Below are 17,075 nucleotides of genomic sequence, written 5' to 3'. Positions count from 1 at the left end.
CGTGGCGCGTTGTCGTTGCGGTCGCCCACCAGCACGCGCATGCTCACGTTGGCACTGAGCGCGGGCGATCCGTGGTCGCGCGCCTGCAGTGTCAGCTGGAAGGAGCGCAGCTGCTCGTGGTCGAAGGCGCGCTGCGCGAACAGCACTCCACTGTCCTGATTCATGGACACGAAGGACGACAGTGCCCTTGGCTCTAGGTCGCTGGCTATGATGGAGTATGAAATGAGGCCATTAGATCCCAAATCCGGATCTGAAGCTCTGACTTGAGCAATAGAGGCTCCAGGTGGGTTGTTCTCATCCACGTGGACCAAGTAGGAGGCCTGGTGAAAAACCGGTGCATTGTCGTTGATATCTGTGATGTGCACAGTAACACATGTCTTGGAGGAAAGTGAGGGCTTGCCACTGTCAGTAGCTGTGATAGTGACATTGTACTCTGGGGTCTGTTCCCGGTTTAGGGCCTTATCAATCACTAACTTGTAATAATTCTTGGAGGTGGGTTGTAATTTGAAGGGAAGTTCTTCCTGAATATGGCATGCCACCAAACCATTTTGTCCAGAATCTTTGTCTCGAACTTTAATGAGGGCGATTACTGTTCCAAGGACCGAATCCTCTGGAACTTGGTTAGAAAAGGACATGAATGTTACCTCTGGGGCATTGTCATTGTCATCAAGAATTTCGATCTGAACATTACAGTGAGCCGTGTGCACCCCTCCGTCCTTGGCTTCTACACCCAATGTGTATCTACTCTTTTCTTCAAAATCCAATGTACCATTAGTTGTGATAGCTCCAGTATTTGGATTAAGATTGAAGACAAGGTTAGTACTTGCTGGGGCATTAAGAAAGGCATAGGTGATCTCTCCATGAATACTCTCATCCTGATCCGTGGCTGTCACTTGCAGCACTAACGTTCCTGGCGGTATGTTTTCACGGAGGCTAACTTTGTAAGTGTCCTGGCTGAACACTGGAGCATTGTCATTGGCGTCGGTGACTTTGATCCAGACCTGGGTGGTGCTGCTTAGGGGAGGGTCTCCACCATCCATGGCGGTCAGTATTAAGTGATGGGAGCTCTGATGCTCCCTGTCTAGAGGTTTTTCCAGCAGCAATTCTGGGTATTTACTTCCATCAGGACTTTCCTTCGTTGACAAGGAGAAGTGTGGATTGGGGCTGACAGTGTACATCTTCAGGGAGTTGCTTCCCACATCTGCATCTCGCGCCGAGTCCAGAGGGAATTTTGCCCCTGCTAAGGCTGACTCACAGATCTCCAATTCGATGCTTTTCCCAAAGAAATGTGGTGCATTATCATTAATGTCTTGGATGGCAACTGTTACGTGGAAAATGTTCATCGGGTTTTCAGTAACAGATTCAAATTCAAGTGCACACTCAGATTTCCTCCCGCAAATCTTTTCTCTGTCTATCCTGCCGCTCACTAACAAATCCCCACTCTCTGCACTAACGCTGAAATAATCCTCTGCACTAACTCTCAGTTTTCGAGCTGGCAATTCTTGGATACTGAGTCCCAGATCCTTGGCGAGATTCCCCACCAGAGAGCCCTTGACTAGCTCCTCCGGAATGGAGTAGTGGATGGGCTGGGAGAGGGCGCCGCAGAACAAAGGCACCAGGAAATGAAGAAATACCTGACTTGCCATCGTTCCAAAGCCGCTGGGGTTGCAACCCGTTCTGAGTTCGCCAGGAAGCTTCTTTTCAAGGTTTCTCTGGGATTTCAAAAAGACAGCTAGTGCCCTGGATGTTTGTGATTTGAGGGCAGGATTTGTCCGGCGCTTGAGGAGGGCACAGGAACCGGACGGATGTTCTCTTGGGTGCCGGAAAAAGCAAGCAAGCCCTCGCTGGAGCCTGCGGAACGGAGAACCCCGCTCTTCCCTTTGGTCAACAGCGTCGCCTAATGGTTGTCTTGTAAAACTGCGTATCGTGCAGCGATTTATCAAAGCTTTTGTTTTGACTTTAATTTACAGCAAAGGTATTCACAACTTCCCCTTTGATTTAGATATTTTATTTTGTTTATTATCATTTCATAAATGTTTTCATCATTATATATTATCCTTCCCAACTCACAAGGCGCGCGTTTTTCCCTTTTCCAGCTTTGGAAACAAATGCCATCAATGTCTTCATGTATGGCACTTAGAAACTCAGGCCCAACTATCATATCCCAATTAGCGAGTGAATTTTCAGTCTTATTATTCAGTGGATTATGATCCTTACATTTTGCATATCTATTGAGGTAACTTCTTTATTTAGTGTTTTAATTCTGTGTATTTTATTAACTTGGTAAAACTTTTCAAAGATAGTCTTGGCAAAAGATAGGAATGGCATCTACAGAGATATTTTAATGCATCAATTTTCTTAAAGCATCCTATTTTCAGTTAAATACATCATAGCCTGATAGCTTATTAAACGTACCAATGTAGCATTTGGGCTTTTATTACGGTGACTCTTGTGTTAGCCATATTTATTTTTATGAAACTTTTTTTCTAAATATATAACTCAATAAGCCAAGTTCTTAACTTCAACCAGTTTAATGCTATTAATTAATAAAGTAATTGATCACCAGTAAGTCTTGGTGAGACACTGACAGTCTTGAAACACTTTATTATTTACATTTTATTACATTTATGTATTGGTGTGTTTAGGTGTATGTATAAATGCATGTGCACTCATGCGGAGGTCAGAGAACAATACACTGGAGTTGGTTTTCTCCATCCATGATGTCAGGGATGGAACTCAGGTTGTCAGCCTTGGCGGCAAACACCTTTCCCCTTAGCCATCTCACTCCATTTCAGAACCCAATCCTGGACCTGGGTAACTCAAAGAGGCAAATTTCTTTATTTCTTATATGCCACCAAAGTCTTAAACTGGATTACAGTAGCTTAAATGCAGCTCTTAAGTTTAATGTGTTAGAATCTCAATCTCCCAATCCACGGTTTAACAGCATCTGCAGGCAGGATCTTTAGGAAAGGATTGAGCCAGGAGGGCTTTGTCTTCATCAGTGAATCAATGAATGTGTACCGGGGTATCATATCTGTGCCTCTGTTGTAAGAACAGGAGTCTCTGACACACTTGCTTGGCTTTTGTCAGGTGATGTTACCCTGCTGTGCGATGGTCCTGAATGGAAAAGCTCCAAGAAGATGAGCATGCCATGTTACTGGGCTTCCTACCTTCCGACAATCAGATAAATAAACATTTATTTTAAAGATAGGTGTCCAAGTCTCAAGTATTTTCTAACAGCAGCAGAAATGACCTGTCAGTTGTCAGCCGAGTGATTTAATTGTACTATTTTGAAGTGCTCAATCATTTCCAGTAGAAATCCATTACACTTTCCCTGAGACATCCTTCCTCTTCTTTTCTCTATTTCATGTCTTTCACAAGATTCCATCACATAGACGGATCTTGACTGAAAAGATAGTTCTGTATGCTTACACATAGTTTCTTCAGGCTCTGTTGACTTATACATTTCCACACTACATTTTCTAACATATTGAGGGAGAAATCTGTTCCTTTGAGATGCAAGGATATACATTTTGGCTCATTTTTGGACAACCCTCTTTTGTAGCTACAGGAGTAAAAACAATTTCATAGGTTTGAGAATGAGCCCACAATATATGCCCAAAGACGTTTTAGAACACACTCAGGATGTCTATTTGATTGCTCTAATACATGGTCTGGGGATATCTTGCAGAGACTGAAAATTATTTTCCTTGTATTTTGAAATATTTTTGTGTTGGCATATATTTGTTGCATATGAAACTGGGTTTCACAAGGACATTTTAATATAAGTATATATTGTATACTGAGCATATGGCTCCGTATCTCCCATAGCCTCCTTTTCTCTCACCTCCCTTCCTCCTTATCTCCTTAGCCCCTCCCTTTTCTCCATCAGTTTATCTTTTCTTCCATCACACACACACACACACACACACACACACACACACACACAGACACACAGACACATAAAATTTTATGTATCTATATAAAACTTAAGAGTTCATAAATGATGAACTGGGCATGGTGGCACACGCCTTTAATCCCAGCACTCGGGAGGCAGAGGCAGGCGGATTTCTGAGTTCGAGGCCAGCCTGGTCTACAGAGTGAGTTCCAGGACAGCCAGGGCTACACGGGGAAACCCTGTCTCAAAAACAAAAACAAAAACAAAACAAAACAAAAACAAACAAACAAAAAAGAGTTCATAAATGAGAGAAGACATGGTATTTTTGAGATTAAGTTAACTTTCTTAATATTATTTAAGGCAGCTTAATTAACTACAGTTGCATTCATTTTCCTGCTAATGACAAAGGTTTATTTTTCTTTATGGGTGAAAAATTCCATTGCACAAATACTTATACATTACCTTTTCTTTATTCATTTCTCTATTGATGGACACACCTAGGTTACTTAGTCATTGTGGACAGTGCTGCAGTGAACACCAAGGTGCAAGTATCTCTGTGATATGCTGACTTACAGTCCCTTGGGTACATATCCAGGAGTGATACAGCTACATCACTGGTTCAAATTACCTTTCTGAAAGAGTGATAAATACCAGCCCATGGCTCATAATGGTTAGGTGAATGAACTTGCTACCTTAGGATGAATACACACATACACACACATTTTAGTCATCAGGCATTTAGTCATTTGACAAACCTCCACTTTTCTTTTTTTTTGTTGTTGTTTTTTTTATTTTTCGTGACAGGGTTTCTCCGTGTAGCCCTGGCTGTCCTGGAACTCACTTTGTAAACCAGGCTGGCCTCGAACTCAGAAATCCGCCTGCCTCTGCCTCCCGAGTGCTGGGATTAAAGGCGTGCGCCACCACCGCCCGGCTACCACTTTTCTTTTTGAGACAGTTCTTGCCATGTGGCCGAGGTTAGTCTTGAACTCTCTGCTTGAGTGACTCCCACCTCCAGTTTCCGAGGTAGCTGCAAGCACAAGTGTCCTGCCATACCTGTTTTCTTCACTTCCTATCCTATGATTATTATGTCCTTATGATGAAAAGACTGTGGTGTGATTTGGCAAGGTTCAGACAAAAATTTATTAGAGCATAAAATACTTTGTATTTCCCCCCTTCCCTCATTTGTTTGTGTCAGTCAGGATAGGCTAGTGGGCAGAAGTGAGAACATTCAAATCACACGGGTTTATAACCGGAAAGGCAGGCCGAGGTACAGTGCTCAGTGGCCTAACAGATGTTCAACATGTGCCAAGACCCTGGGATCTACCCCAGCACTCCAACAATGAGAACAAAATTGTGAAAGGCCCATTTATCACAGCTGTACGGACCACTGTCAGTTCAACTACACGGCTCTTCTCTCATTACAGGTACTGAAGGACATAGCTGGAAGTAGCAGCTATGCTCTCCAAAGGTTAGGGGAACGAACTGGAGTTCTCATGACAACCAGCGTTTCCTCCAGAAGTGGAATGTATTGGTCAGATCTACCTATCTGGGCCCACTCAGCCATAACAAGGTCAGAAAGTACAGTTCACTCATAGGAAAGTGAGACACGGGTAGAGAAAACAGAATGTACAATTGCATTGTTGCTTTACGTCTCCAGTAAATGTGTATTAAGGTCTTATAAGAACCACAATGGCGGGCTGGTGAGATGGCTCAGTGGGTAAGAGCACCCGATTGCTCTTCCAAAGGTCTGGAGTTCAAATCCCAGCAACCACATGGTGGCTCATAACCATCCGTAACAAGATCTGACTCCCTCTTCTGGAGTGTCTGAAGACAGACAGCTACAGTGTACTTACATATAATAAACAAATAAATGAATAAATAAATCTTTAAAAAAAAAAAAAAGAACCACAATGGCATAACTGTTCATAACACTCAAAGAAACAAACTCACCTCAGGCAGCGTGGGGTCTTTTGTTTCAAGTAAATCTTGAGGTATTATAAGAGGTTCGCTTTTCCCACAGCTCTCCTGGCTGATGAGTGTGTCTGCGTAGTTGGGTTGTGGGAAGATCAGGTGACTCTTCCTAGAGCCTGCGGTAAGCGAAACTTCCTGGGAATAGGTCTGCAGGAAAGCTTGCACCCCATCCAGACCCACAAAGTGAGAGGCTGGTATGCCAGCCAATCCATTTCCTGAAGCCTGTAGCAGGCGTGATGAGTGCCAACGCCGAAGCCTAAGGGCCAGCAGCACAATGACAAAGGCCAGGAAGATGCAGGAGACCACAGCCACTGCCACCACCAGGTAGAGTGTCAGGTCTGAATTTTGGGGGTTAGAAGGGGTATGGATGCTTTCCAGGTCCCCCAGGATGTCAGGAATGCTGTCAGCCACTGCTATGGTGAGAGTGACAGTGGCTGAGAGAGGAGGCTGGCCATGGTCCTGCACAGCCACCACCAGGCTCTGCTTGAGAGCATCTCTGTCCAGCAGGGCCCGAGCAGTGCGTACCTCGCCCGTGTGCAGCCCCACCGAGAAGAGCCCTGGCTCGCTGGCTTTGAGCAGGCGGTAGGACAGCCAGGCGTTCTGTCCTGAGTCTTTGTCTACTGCCACCACTTTGGTCACCAGGTATCCAGGATCTGCAGAGCGGGGTGCCAACTCAACCCCAGTTGAACCGTCTATTGGGAGGGTCGGATACAGGATTTCAGGCGTGTTGTCATTCTGGTCCAGCACAAATAGGCTCAGTGTTGTGTTGCTACTAAGTGAAGGGGTCCCACTGTCTCTAGCTGTTATTTGTAACTGCAGGTCTCTAAACTGCTCGTAGTCAAAGGAGCAAAGAGCATACAGGACACCAGTGTTGGAGTTGATGGAGATGTAGGATGACAGTGGTAGCCCCTGAAGTGTGTCCTCAGCCAGTGAGTAAGTGACTTGTGCATTCTTGTCAGTGTCTGGGTCCTGTGCTGTAACAGAGAAGATGGAGGCCCCCCTAGCATTATTTTCTGGGATATAGGCTGAATAGGAGGCATGCATGAACGTAGGAGGGTTGTCGTTGATGTCTGACACACGCAGAGTGATATGAGTTTCTGTAGACAATGTTGGACTTCCCCCATCGGTGGCTCTTAGACTGATATTATATTGAGACACCTCCTCATGATCCAGAGATCTAGCTGTCACTAAGCGGTAGTATTGGTGTATTGATTTTTCTAGAGTAAAGGGCAGATTTCCCAGGACAAAAACTGTGACTTGCCCGTTCTGGCCAGAATCTCGGTCATGTACATTGATAAGTGCGATTTCTCTTCCAGCGGGAGCCTCTTCTGGGACAGAGCCTGTGAGGGAAGTGACTGAGACTTCCGGGGCGTTGTCATTCACATCCAGAACGGTGACAAGAACCTTGGCTCTTGAAAAGAGACCTGGTCCATCTTGTGCTTCAATTTTGATTTCATAGAACACTGCGTCCTCATAATCAAGACTTTTTAATATCGATATATCTCCGGTCACTGAGTTGAGATGGAAAACCTGAGCAATTTTCCCAGGCATTTTATCCAGAATATAGGACACTTGAGCATTAAATCCCTCATCAGGATCAGTGGCATTCACTGTGATGAGCCGGGTGCCCACTGGTACATTTTCCAGAACACTGACATGGTACTCTGGCTTGGTAAACACGGGTGGGTTGTCATTTGCATCTGAGACTATAACCTGGATGCACAACTTGCCGGTGTGCACAGGGTCTCCGCCATCAGAGGCAATGAGATCAAGCTGATGGACTGCCTTTTTCTCACGATCCAGGGCTCGCTCCAGCACTAGCTCTGGGTACTTGGCGTCATCGATGACGCTGTTCACAGCCAAGGAGAAGTAGTCATTAGAATTGAGCTTATAGTTCTGCAGGGAGTTCATGCCCACATCCGGGTCAAATGCAGTTTTAAGTGGAAATCGGGTTCCAGGAACAGTTAGTTCACCAATTTTTATTTCCAATTTCTCCGTTGGAAAACTAGGAGCATTATCATTAATATCGCTGATGTCAACTTCTACCTCAAATATTTTCAGCTTATCCTCCACAAGGATGTTAAAGCTGACGAGACAAGGCACGCTCTGGGCGCATAGCTCCTCCCGGTCTATCCGGCCCGCGGTGACCAAGCTGCCACTTCGCGGTTCCAAAGAAAAAAGCTGAGACCTACCTCTGGAGATGATGCGGACCCCGCGCTCCACCAGCTCTAGGGGCTCCAGCCCCAGGTCCTTAGAGATGTTGCCCACGAAGGAGCCTTTGTCCAGCTCCTCTGGCACCGAGTAGCGGATCTGCCTGAAGCCAGCTGCGCAAAGCGTCCCCAGGAGCGCGCACAACAAAGCTCCGGCGGTTCCTTGTCCCAGGCGGATCATTTCCTTTTCTGTTTTTTTTTCCCCTCCTCTGATTCCCACGATGGGTCCCAGCCTTACCCCCTCAAGTAGTTAAATCTTTCATGGATTTAATTCACACACCACTGAGTTGCCCGATGATGTGGTGAGGCCGCTTCTATCTTCTCAGACTGTTCTTGGTGTTGGTTTGCAGCAGGGAAATGGTGGACACGGCTTCAGCAGCTCCTCTTCTTCTTGTGTAGTCAACAGCGACACCCAGAGGCCTAATCGTTCATTGCACACTCTCAGGTAAACCCAAGTTACCCTTTGTTCCTAGCTTTTTCAGTCAAGACAGCTAGTACTGGCAAGGGAACAACCAGTACTGATTTCAAGTAACGGAACTGACATTTGCTAAAGGTTTCAAGTTATCCTTCTTTGGGATGCCACTCTAACGTTAATTCCACCAATACTACTTTGAGCATAGTTACCGTTTCCCAAAGGTTCAGTTTAATATTTACACAGAAACATCAGCCATATTTGTGGATTTTAATTCTTGAAGCTTGTCTTTGGTAGCCTGACATATCAGTTCTAATATTTTTCACTTAACTGATTCATTAAATAAACACATGATTGGGTGTCAGACAATATATTTGTCTGGAGATTTATTGTGGAAAATATAGACACAACCAGTCCGTCACAGAGTTTATGAGGGTGGAAAACCTCTTGGGGCTTACTGTGCATTGAAATAACCACACACCAGGAGAAGCCAAGGAAGATGGGACAGTCTCCATCTTGGCTGTGGAGTTTAGTGAAGGCCTTACTGAGAAGCATGAGAAGGGTGGACCAGGGGGAAGGTTTGGGTGTAGGAGAGATTGATTACGGGTCTCAGACTACTAAAGATATTTGCCTTGCCCAAGTACCGAGGTGTGTGAGCATATCTTTTTAAAAATCACAGCTGACGTTGGTAAAGATAAGCTTTTGCTTTATGTACAGAATCCCTTTTTCTGTATATTTTCCTCTTGAAGCACAGAAATAGAAATGAAAACAGATGTGGTGGTGCACGCCTTTAATCCCAGCACTCTGGAGACAGAGAGGGGCAGATCTCTGTGAGGCCAGCCTGGTCAACAAAGTGAGTTACAGGCCAGCCATGGTTACATAGTGAGACCTTGTCTCAAAACAAAACAAATAGAAACAACAACAAAATAGCCATTTCAGTCATGATGCATTTCATATGTATCTATAAGGCATTTATTCTTAGGGGTTACTACATCCTTAAAGGGAACTGTGTTTCCAGCTTTCTTATGTTCATACTTTATTATCTACTAACAAGTAAAGAGACGGTGGCACATTGTTCCAAAGTGGATTCTGACTCTATCTCATAGAGGCTTATGCCATATAAACAAACACATTGGAATACACAGTCCTAAATTTTCTATCAGACACTCTTAGATGTAATAAGAATGCCAAGCACCACAGGAGATGTGAAACTACCCAGTACAAGTTTTAACTAGTACAGGATTATTTCCAAATGAAAACAAACTGATTCATACCATTAGTCTGCCCATTGTTATTAAGTATATGGTCAAGAGGTGTGTTGCTCCAACTTAGGAGCAATGGAGAAGAAAAAGCTAATGCATATAAATGGAAATATTTTTGGCCTCCGAGGAATAGGAAACTTGGAGAAACAGCAATTGTAAGCTATGGTTTCTGAATCCTTCTTATCTTTTCTGTGAGCAAAGTGTATGAGGATAAAAACTATTTTTTCAAGATAAAAAGTCAACATGATTTCCAGATGTGAGAAAAATGAAGATTTGGCGAAGAGAAACCTGTCACTGTTATTTTACTAAATTATTATCAAGTGCACACTAAGCCCCCAGGGAGCATAGAGCACCCAGAGACAGTTGTTTGCAATTAAGCAACAGGATGGAATACTGAAACTCTGTAAGGAACGTATGTCCGAGGGTCAGAGGCATGCCTCAGTGGTAAAGCATGTGCAAAATGAGGTCTTGGCTTAAATAAACAACACTTACACACAAAAATAAATGTGCTTGAGATGTAGCTCAGTATAAATGCCTCCATATGGTATATGTACGAGGCCCTGGTTTGATTCCTAACATTGAAAAAAACAAACAAACAAAAAAACTCAAAACCCTATATTGCTAAAACTTTTTTTTGTCTTTGAGACAGGTCTCACTATGTGGCCTTGGCTGGCCTGGAGCTTGTTATGTAGACCAGGCTGGTTAAAACTCACAGAAATGTGCCTGCCTCTGCCTCCTGACTACAATGGTTGAAGTGTGTGCCACTGTGCCCAGATACGGTTTCTTCATTTAAACAGGTATTGGTATGCAAATTAAGGAAAATGAGTAATTTCTCTGAAAATATGAAGGAGAAATATTCAGATCAAATGAGAAAGAATCCAACCAAAATGTTTTATAATTCACATAAAGATTGAAATATAAAGCAAGCCTTGCATTTTAAAGAAGACTCTTCATTTGATATGAAATTCAGTGTATAAATTACATATAACACACACACACACACACACACACACACACATACAGACACATGCACACACTGTATATAACACACACATTGCAGTGCTAGGAACAATCTGAAGGTCCAGTGAGTGCTGGGCAGGCACACTACCACTGATTATCAGCTCCAGTCTTACTATATTTAAAAAGAATCACTGGGCAGGGCAGTGGTGGCGCACGCTTTTAATCCCAGCACTTGGGAGAGAGGCAGGNGGATTTCTGAGTTCGAGGCCAGCCTGGTCTACAGAGTGAGTTCCAGGACAGCCAGGGATACACAGAGAAACCCTGTCTCGAAACAAACAGACAGACAAACAAAAAAATAAAATAATGATTCACTGATCCACACACATAAAATGATTTGTCCCAGGAATGGAAAAGTATAAAAAATTAACCATCATTTCTAACAGTATTCTTTTGATGATCCAAATGTCACTGTCAATTACTAATTCCTTATTTCCATCCATTCCACGATGATTTTTAATTTCTCTTGGATCCCATGAACATTTAAAGACTACCTAGGAATAGTTCACCAGAATTCACTTAAACTTCAATACACTCTCAAGGAAACACGGGAATAAAGCACATATATTTAAACACCTGGGGCAACTAAATAAATAGGTAAACCTAGCAAAGTAACACGAGCTTATTGCAAAAAAAATTTTTTTTTTTTACCTGAGGGGTTTCTTCTCTTTTATCATCAAGTAAAGACTGAGGTGGTGAGAGGAAATCATTTTTTTCACAGCTCTCCTGGCTGATGAGAGTATCTGCATAGTTTGGTTGAGGGAAGATAATGTGGCTTTTCCCTGAGTCTGCAGTGAGCGAGACTTCATGGGAATAGGTCTGCAGGAAAGCACGTACTCCGTCCACTCCCACAAAGTGTGAGGCAGGGATGCCCCCTAAGCCATCTCTTGAAGCCTGAAGCATTCGAGACAGATGCCAGCGCCTCAACCTGAGTGCCAGCAGTGCAATGACAAAGGCCAAGAAGACACAGGAGACCACAGCCACTGCCACCACCAGGTAGAGAGTAAGTTCTGAATCGTCAGGGTTGCCAGGGGTCCTGATGCTGCCCAAGTCAGCCAGGACTTCAGGGATGTTGTCAGCTATTGCTATGGTGAGTGTGACAGTGGCTGAGAGGGGAGGCTGGCCATGGTCCTGCACAGCCACCACCAGGCTTTGTTTCAGAGCGTCTCTGTCCAGCAGGGCCCGAGCAGTGCGTACCTCGCCTGTATGTAGTCCCACTGAGAAGAGCCCTGGCTCACTGGCCTTGAGCAGGCGGTAGGACAGCCAGGCATTCTGTCCTGAGTCTTTGTCTACTGCCACCACTTTGGTCACCAGGTATCCAGGGTCTGCAGATCGAGGTGCTAGTTCCACACCAGTGGACCCGTCTGTGGGGAGGGCAGGATAAAGGATCTCAGGCGTGTTGTCATTCTGGTCCACTAAGAACAGGCTCAATGACACATTGCTACTCAGTGGAGGGTTCCCACTGTCCGCTGCTATCACCCACAGCTGCAAGTCTTGGAACTGCTCATAGTCAAAGGAGCGGAGAGCATAGAGGACTCCAGTGTCCGAGTTGATGGAGACGTAGGAGGACAGTGGTGCTCCTTGAAATGTATCTTCAGCTAAAGAGTAGGTTACATGGGCATTGTCGTTACTGTCGGGGTCATAGGCCAGCACTGAAAAGATGGAGGTGCCTCTGGGGTTGTTCTCAGGAATGTAGGCAGAGTAGACTTTCCGGGGGAAGGAGGGTGGGTTGTCATTGATATCTGCCACCTGCAGCAAAAGGTGTGCATCTGTGGACAGAGATGGGCTCCCTCCATCTTTGGCGCTTACAGTGATGTTGTAGAAGGAGAACTGTTCCCTGTCAAGGGCTCTGGCTGTAACCAGTCGGTAGTAACTGTCCACCGACCTTTCTAACTTGAAAGGGAGCATCTCAGGAAGTGAACACGTGACCACAGCATTCTGCCCAGAGTCCCTATCATGCACATTGAAGAGTGCAATTACCGTTCCCAGAGGAGCGTCTTCAGGCACAGAAGCAGTGGCAGATGTCATGTAAAATTCCGGGGCATTGTCGTTGACATCTAGAATGGTGACAATTACTTTCGTCCTAGTCAGAAGGCCTGGGCCATCCTGAGCCTCAATATCGATTTCATGGAATTTAGCTTTCTCATAATCCAGACTTTTTGTGATTGTTATATCTCCAGATGTTGACTTTAGCTCAAATGCATCTGTAGTTTCTCCAGGGGCATGCTCCTGAAAATAAGTCACTTGAGCATTGTATCCCTCATCAGCGTCAGTGGCTGTCACTGTGAGTATCCGGGTGCCTACGGGCGTATTTTCAGGAACTCTCACACGATACTCGGGCTGTGTAAAAACAGGAGCGTTGTCGTTTGCATCCAAGACCTTCACACGGATGCGGCAGGTGCCAGATCGCACTGGATTGCCCCCGTCGGAGGCGACTAGAACCAGATGATGAACAGCCTCTTCCTCGCGGTCCAAGGCACGTTCGAGCACCAGCTCTGGGTACTTGTTCCCATCAGCTCCAGTTCGCACGTCCAGAGAGAAGTGGTCATTTGAGTTGAGTTTATACTTCTGGAGGGTGTTCTCTCCCACGTCTGCATCATGTGCACTCTTAAGAGGAATCCTGAATCCTGGTGTAGTTGTTTCACTGATTTTTAGTTCTGGATCCTCTACTCCAAAGCGAGGAGCATTGTCATTAACATCTGTTACCTCCACCTCTACAGAATAAATAGTCAATTTATCTTCCAGTAGTAGGTTAAAGTTCACCAAACAGGGCATGCTCTGGGCGCACAGCTCCTCCCTGTCTATCCTGCCTGCGGTGACCAGGCTGCCGCTTCGCGGGTTCAGAGCAAAGAGCTGCGACTTACCTCTGGAGACGATGCGGACCCCTCGTTCTTCCAGAGCCTGGGGCTCTAGTCCCAGGTCCTTGGCGATGCTGCCCACGAAGGAGCCTTTGTCGATCTCCTCCGGCACGGAGTAGCGGATCTGTCCAGCTTTGGCCTCCCACAGGGCGGCCCAAAGTGCGCACAGGAGGAACAGCATTCTGCTTTGGGAGAGTTTCTGCAGCATCGTCATTGCCCTTCTGCAGTCGAGTTTCCTCTGAACTAGCTTTCAGCACAGTGGGGGAGTCCAGTCCGTATCTCCCAGGGTCTGAGAACACCAGCAGTCACCGGACCCAGGTCACCGAGGAGAGAGAACTATCAGGCAGCTGGGTTGAAGTTCTTTGCGCCTTCTCTGACCGGAAGCTGCGGACAAACTACCAGCCTTTTGTGTTGTGCCAGCCCTTCAGTGGGATTGGTTGGCTGTCTTTTACTCCTTAGGTGGTCAACAGCGACGCTCAGAGGCCTAGCCAGTTTCTGCACTTGTTCAAGGCAAACCCATGTTTGCCTGTGGCTTTTAAGTTGCTCTCAAGCGTTCTTGAGACACTCAGACACTAAGACAATTTTATTTACAGTAGAAGTAAATATTTAAAGGTAGGGACCTTTTCAGAACTAATAAGAAAGTTGAAAGTTGTAAGCATTGTAACCTGATAGTGGTCGCTAAGAAAGTATTGTAGAATGTTTAAGGCTTAAACCAAGTGCTACTGGGTATCTCCCACCTTAAAAAAAAAAAACAAACAAACACCAAACCAAAACCAAAACCAATGCTCAGATAAAAAAAATCAAATTTAAAACATTAGCTACGTTTTCTTATAAGGTAAGTTTTTGGAAATGTGCTCAGTTGCAAAGCATTTAGCTCTGGTACTTTACATTTAAACTGTTGGTTATCAGATACAACAGCATGTGCAACTGACACAAGGTTTGATTGACTTTTACTTGGAAACCAGTTCTCAGAAGCTCTGGGGTGAGAAAGATGCAGGGGGAGTGAAGAGGATATTATTAAGGAGTATCGATGCCGAATTTGGTGAAAAACCCTGAGCCCTGGCGACACAGAGGAAAGGGACCCAATTTATGTTTGGGAGTCAAAAACGAAAATGCAGCTTCCTCTGAATCCTGAAAGGTAGAATGAGCCAAGAGGAGGCTGAAGTAACATTGTAGAAACTCAGAACCAGCTCCAAGTTGGGATCCAGCCAGGAACATCATGGAAACTGAAGGTGGCTATACTGAGAAAAGCTATTGTAGAAACTCAGAACCAATGCTCCAAGTTGGGAGACAGCCAGGAACATCATGGAAACTGAAGGTGGCTATACTGAGAAAAGCTCCGGCAGACAGGGTTTAGACAGGATTACATTAGGAATCGGTCATTCAAAGTTGTTTGAGATGATTAAGCACTCTTTCCATATTAGTGTTTGCTAAGGTGGTGCAAGACGGTGCCATGATGTCTTCTTACTCCTGTTTGGCTTATACATGCATGTAAATTTAAAAATAATGCACTTATTTAAAATACACTTTGAAATATTTCATCAAGAATACAGACCACTTTAGAAAGTAATATAACCAAATTCTGTGTATAACAGTAGGCTTTATTTAATTTTAGCATCTTACCATATTCAAATAAGGTCAATACTTAGACTTTATTTTGAATTATTTCAGAACAGTTGCAAAAAAACCCCCACAAAACAAAACAGTACAAATAAACCCTCTAGGAGCCATTGCTTGGTAGCTGAGGGGGCTTAGTTCTATATCTGAGGATGCTGGAGTCCCTTGTGTAAAATGATGAAGAGCATGCAAATGATATTTTGTACATTCTCCTGGATAGTTTGTTACCTTCCAATTATACATGCTGTCTAAGATAATGTAAGTAGTTGGTGTACATGCTTAGGAAATATGATGTTTTCCAAATATTTTCAATTTGTGATGTGGCTGTAGGATCGTGTAGTTGTACTTGTGCACTTTACATTCAAAGCTCACTGTATTCTGTGCCCTCATTACGCCAAATGTGAACATTGTAGTTGCATGCTTTCATTGATTCCATGTGAGCCTTAGACATGATGGCTCTTTACTTCTCTTAACCAAAGTACTTCTTTATAACCAAATTACAAAATCAACTTGGTTTTGATGCAGTTTCATTATCTAGCCTAGAGCTCTTAGTAATAATTTTCCTGCTTGCCACAATGTCTTTTTTTGTAGCGAAGTAAAATATTTTCTAAGCCCAGGATCCATCCCAGGATCATATGTTGTACTTCACAAGGTTTCTGCAGTGTGTACAATCTGAGCAATTCATCAGGCGTTACATTTCATGATCCTGGACTTGAAGACGTAGCCAGTGCTACTGTAAAAACACTCTCCCTTGGGGTGTGTTAGGTTCAGATTATGCAGGTCTGGTAGGAGCACATAGGATGATGATGTCATCTCCTTCTCCATGTATTGTCTCAGGAGCCGCCTGGTGTCTTGGTCCCAGCACCATTTTTGTTAATGTAGATCACTGGAAATGTTCTAGAAATTGTCTACTTATTTGTAGTTTTCCCGCTTACTATTTGTTGATTAATAATGATCTTGTGCAATTCCTTTTTCTGCCTCTCCACCCCCATCTCGCTTTGTAGATTCTTATGGCATCTTTGTAGTAAGCTTTTTGAAATTAAGGAATGAGACTTCCAATGTTTTTTCAAGATTGCTTTGTTTGTTCAGAGGGGTCCCTTGAAATGTCATATGAATGTTATGATGGACTTTTTTATTCCTGCCCCAAATCCTATTACTAGAGTTTTGATAGGGATTTCAGTAGATACATAGGTTGTTTTAATTTGTTCTGTATATTTCTATTTATTTTATTATTATTTTTAAATATTTTTATGGACTATTATCTTTGTGTGTGAATGCCCATGGAGGCCAGAGAGGGTATCAGATCTTCTGAAGTTGGAGCCACAGGCAATTGATGGAAAGCCTCTGGAAACTTCCTGTTTGATCTAGGCCTTCTTTGGGAATTATGTTAAAATCTGGTGTTATTTTCAAAGCTGTGGTGTTTGATGATGGGAGCTCATAGTTTTCTACCTGTTTGACAACACTTTCTTTTTTATAATTATAACCAAGTAGTTCCTTAAATTTACAACTAGTGTTTGTTGCCTTAAATATGACTTTGTTGTACTAATGTTCTAATACGACTGCTTTCTTTTGTGCACATGTGCACATGAATATTTAGTTTCAATATTTCAGTATAAATTTCAGAATCTATTTATCAAGAGAATATGAATTTTAAAAATCAACCAATTCATTAATCTGTGTTTAAATTATAAGAACTAAGAAAATGCAGAACAGAAATTAGTTGAAAGTATAATTTTGGACTCAAGAAGAAAATAAAAATCCAGAAGATATACGGCAGGAATGAATTTCTATTGAAAGTCACTAGAGAAGAAAAATATTACTGCCCACTGA

The 17,075-nt window shown here is 43.8% G+C and overlaps 2 protein-coding genes across 5 annotated transcripts in view; both read right to left on the bottom strand.

The window, feature by feature from the left end:
- Positions 1-1,866, bottom strand: part of LOC110333411 (protocadherin gamma-B1-like) — a 3,720-nt gene extending 1,854 nt beyond the window's left edge. Inside the window, 1 exon segment of the mRNA XM_029546776.1 lies at positions 2-1,866. Coding sequence (XP_029402636.1) covers positions 2-1,646 — 1,645 coding nt within the window. The 5' untranslated portion in view covers positions 1,647-1,866.
- LOC110333163 (protocadherin gamma-A4) overlaps positions 1-17,075 on the bottom strand; it is a 180,751-nt gene that overhangs the window by 159,717 nt on the left and 3,959 nt on the right. The window contains exons 1-2 of one of the 4 annotated variants that reach the window (XM_029546773.1): positions 11,422-14,122; positions 8,270-8,499 (exon numbers count right to left, since the gene is read on the bottom strand). The exons of 1 other annotated variant lie outside the window; for it this stretch is intronic. In XM_029546773.1, the coding sequence (XP_029402633.1) occupies positions 8,479-8,499; positions 11,422-13,842 (2,442 nt within the window). In that variant the 5' untranslated portion in view covers positions 13,843-14,122 and the 3' untranslated portion in view covers positions 8,270-8,478. Of the gene's footprint in view, positions 1-5,848; positions 9,226-11,421; positions 14,123-17,075 lie in introns of those variants that run through there. 2 more of the 4 variants (XM_021214659.2, XM_021214665.2) reach the window with 2 other exon arrangements.

This window comes from Mus pahari, chromosome 15 (genome assembly GCF_900095145.1).
Source record: "Mus pahari chromosome 15, PAHARI_EIJ_v1.1, whole genome shotgun sequence".
Classification (NCBI taxonomy): Eukaryota; Metazoa; Chordata; class Mammalia; order Rodentia; family Muridae; genus Mus; species Mus pahari.
Note: the sequence above shows the minus strand (reverse complement) of the source record. Positions and strands in the feature narration are given on the sequence as shown.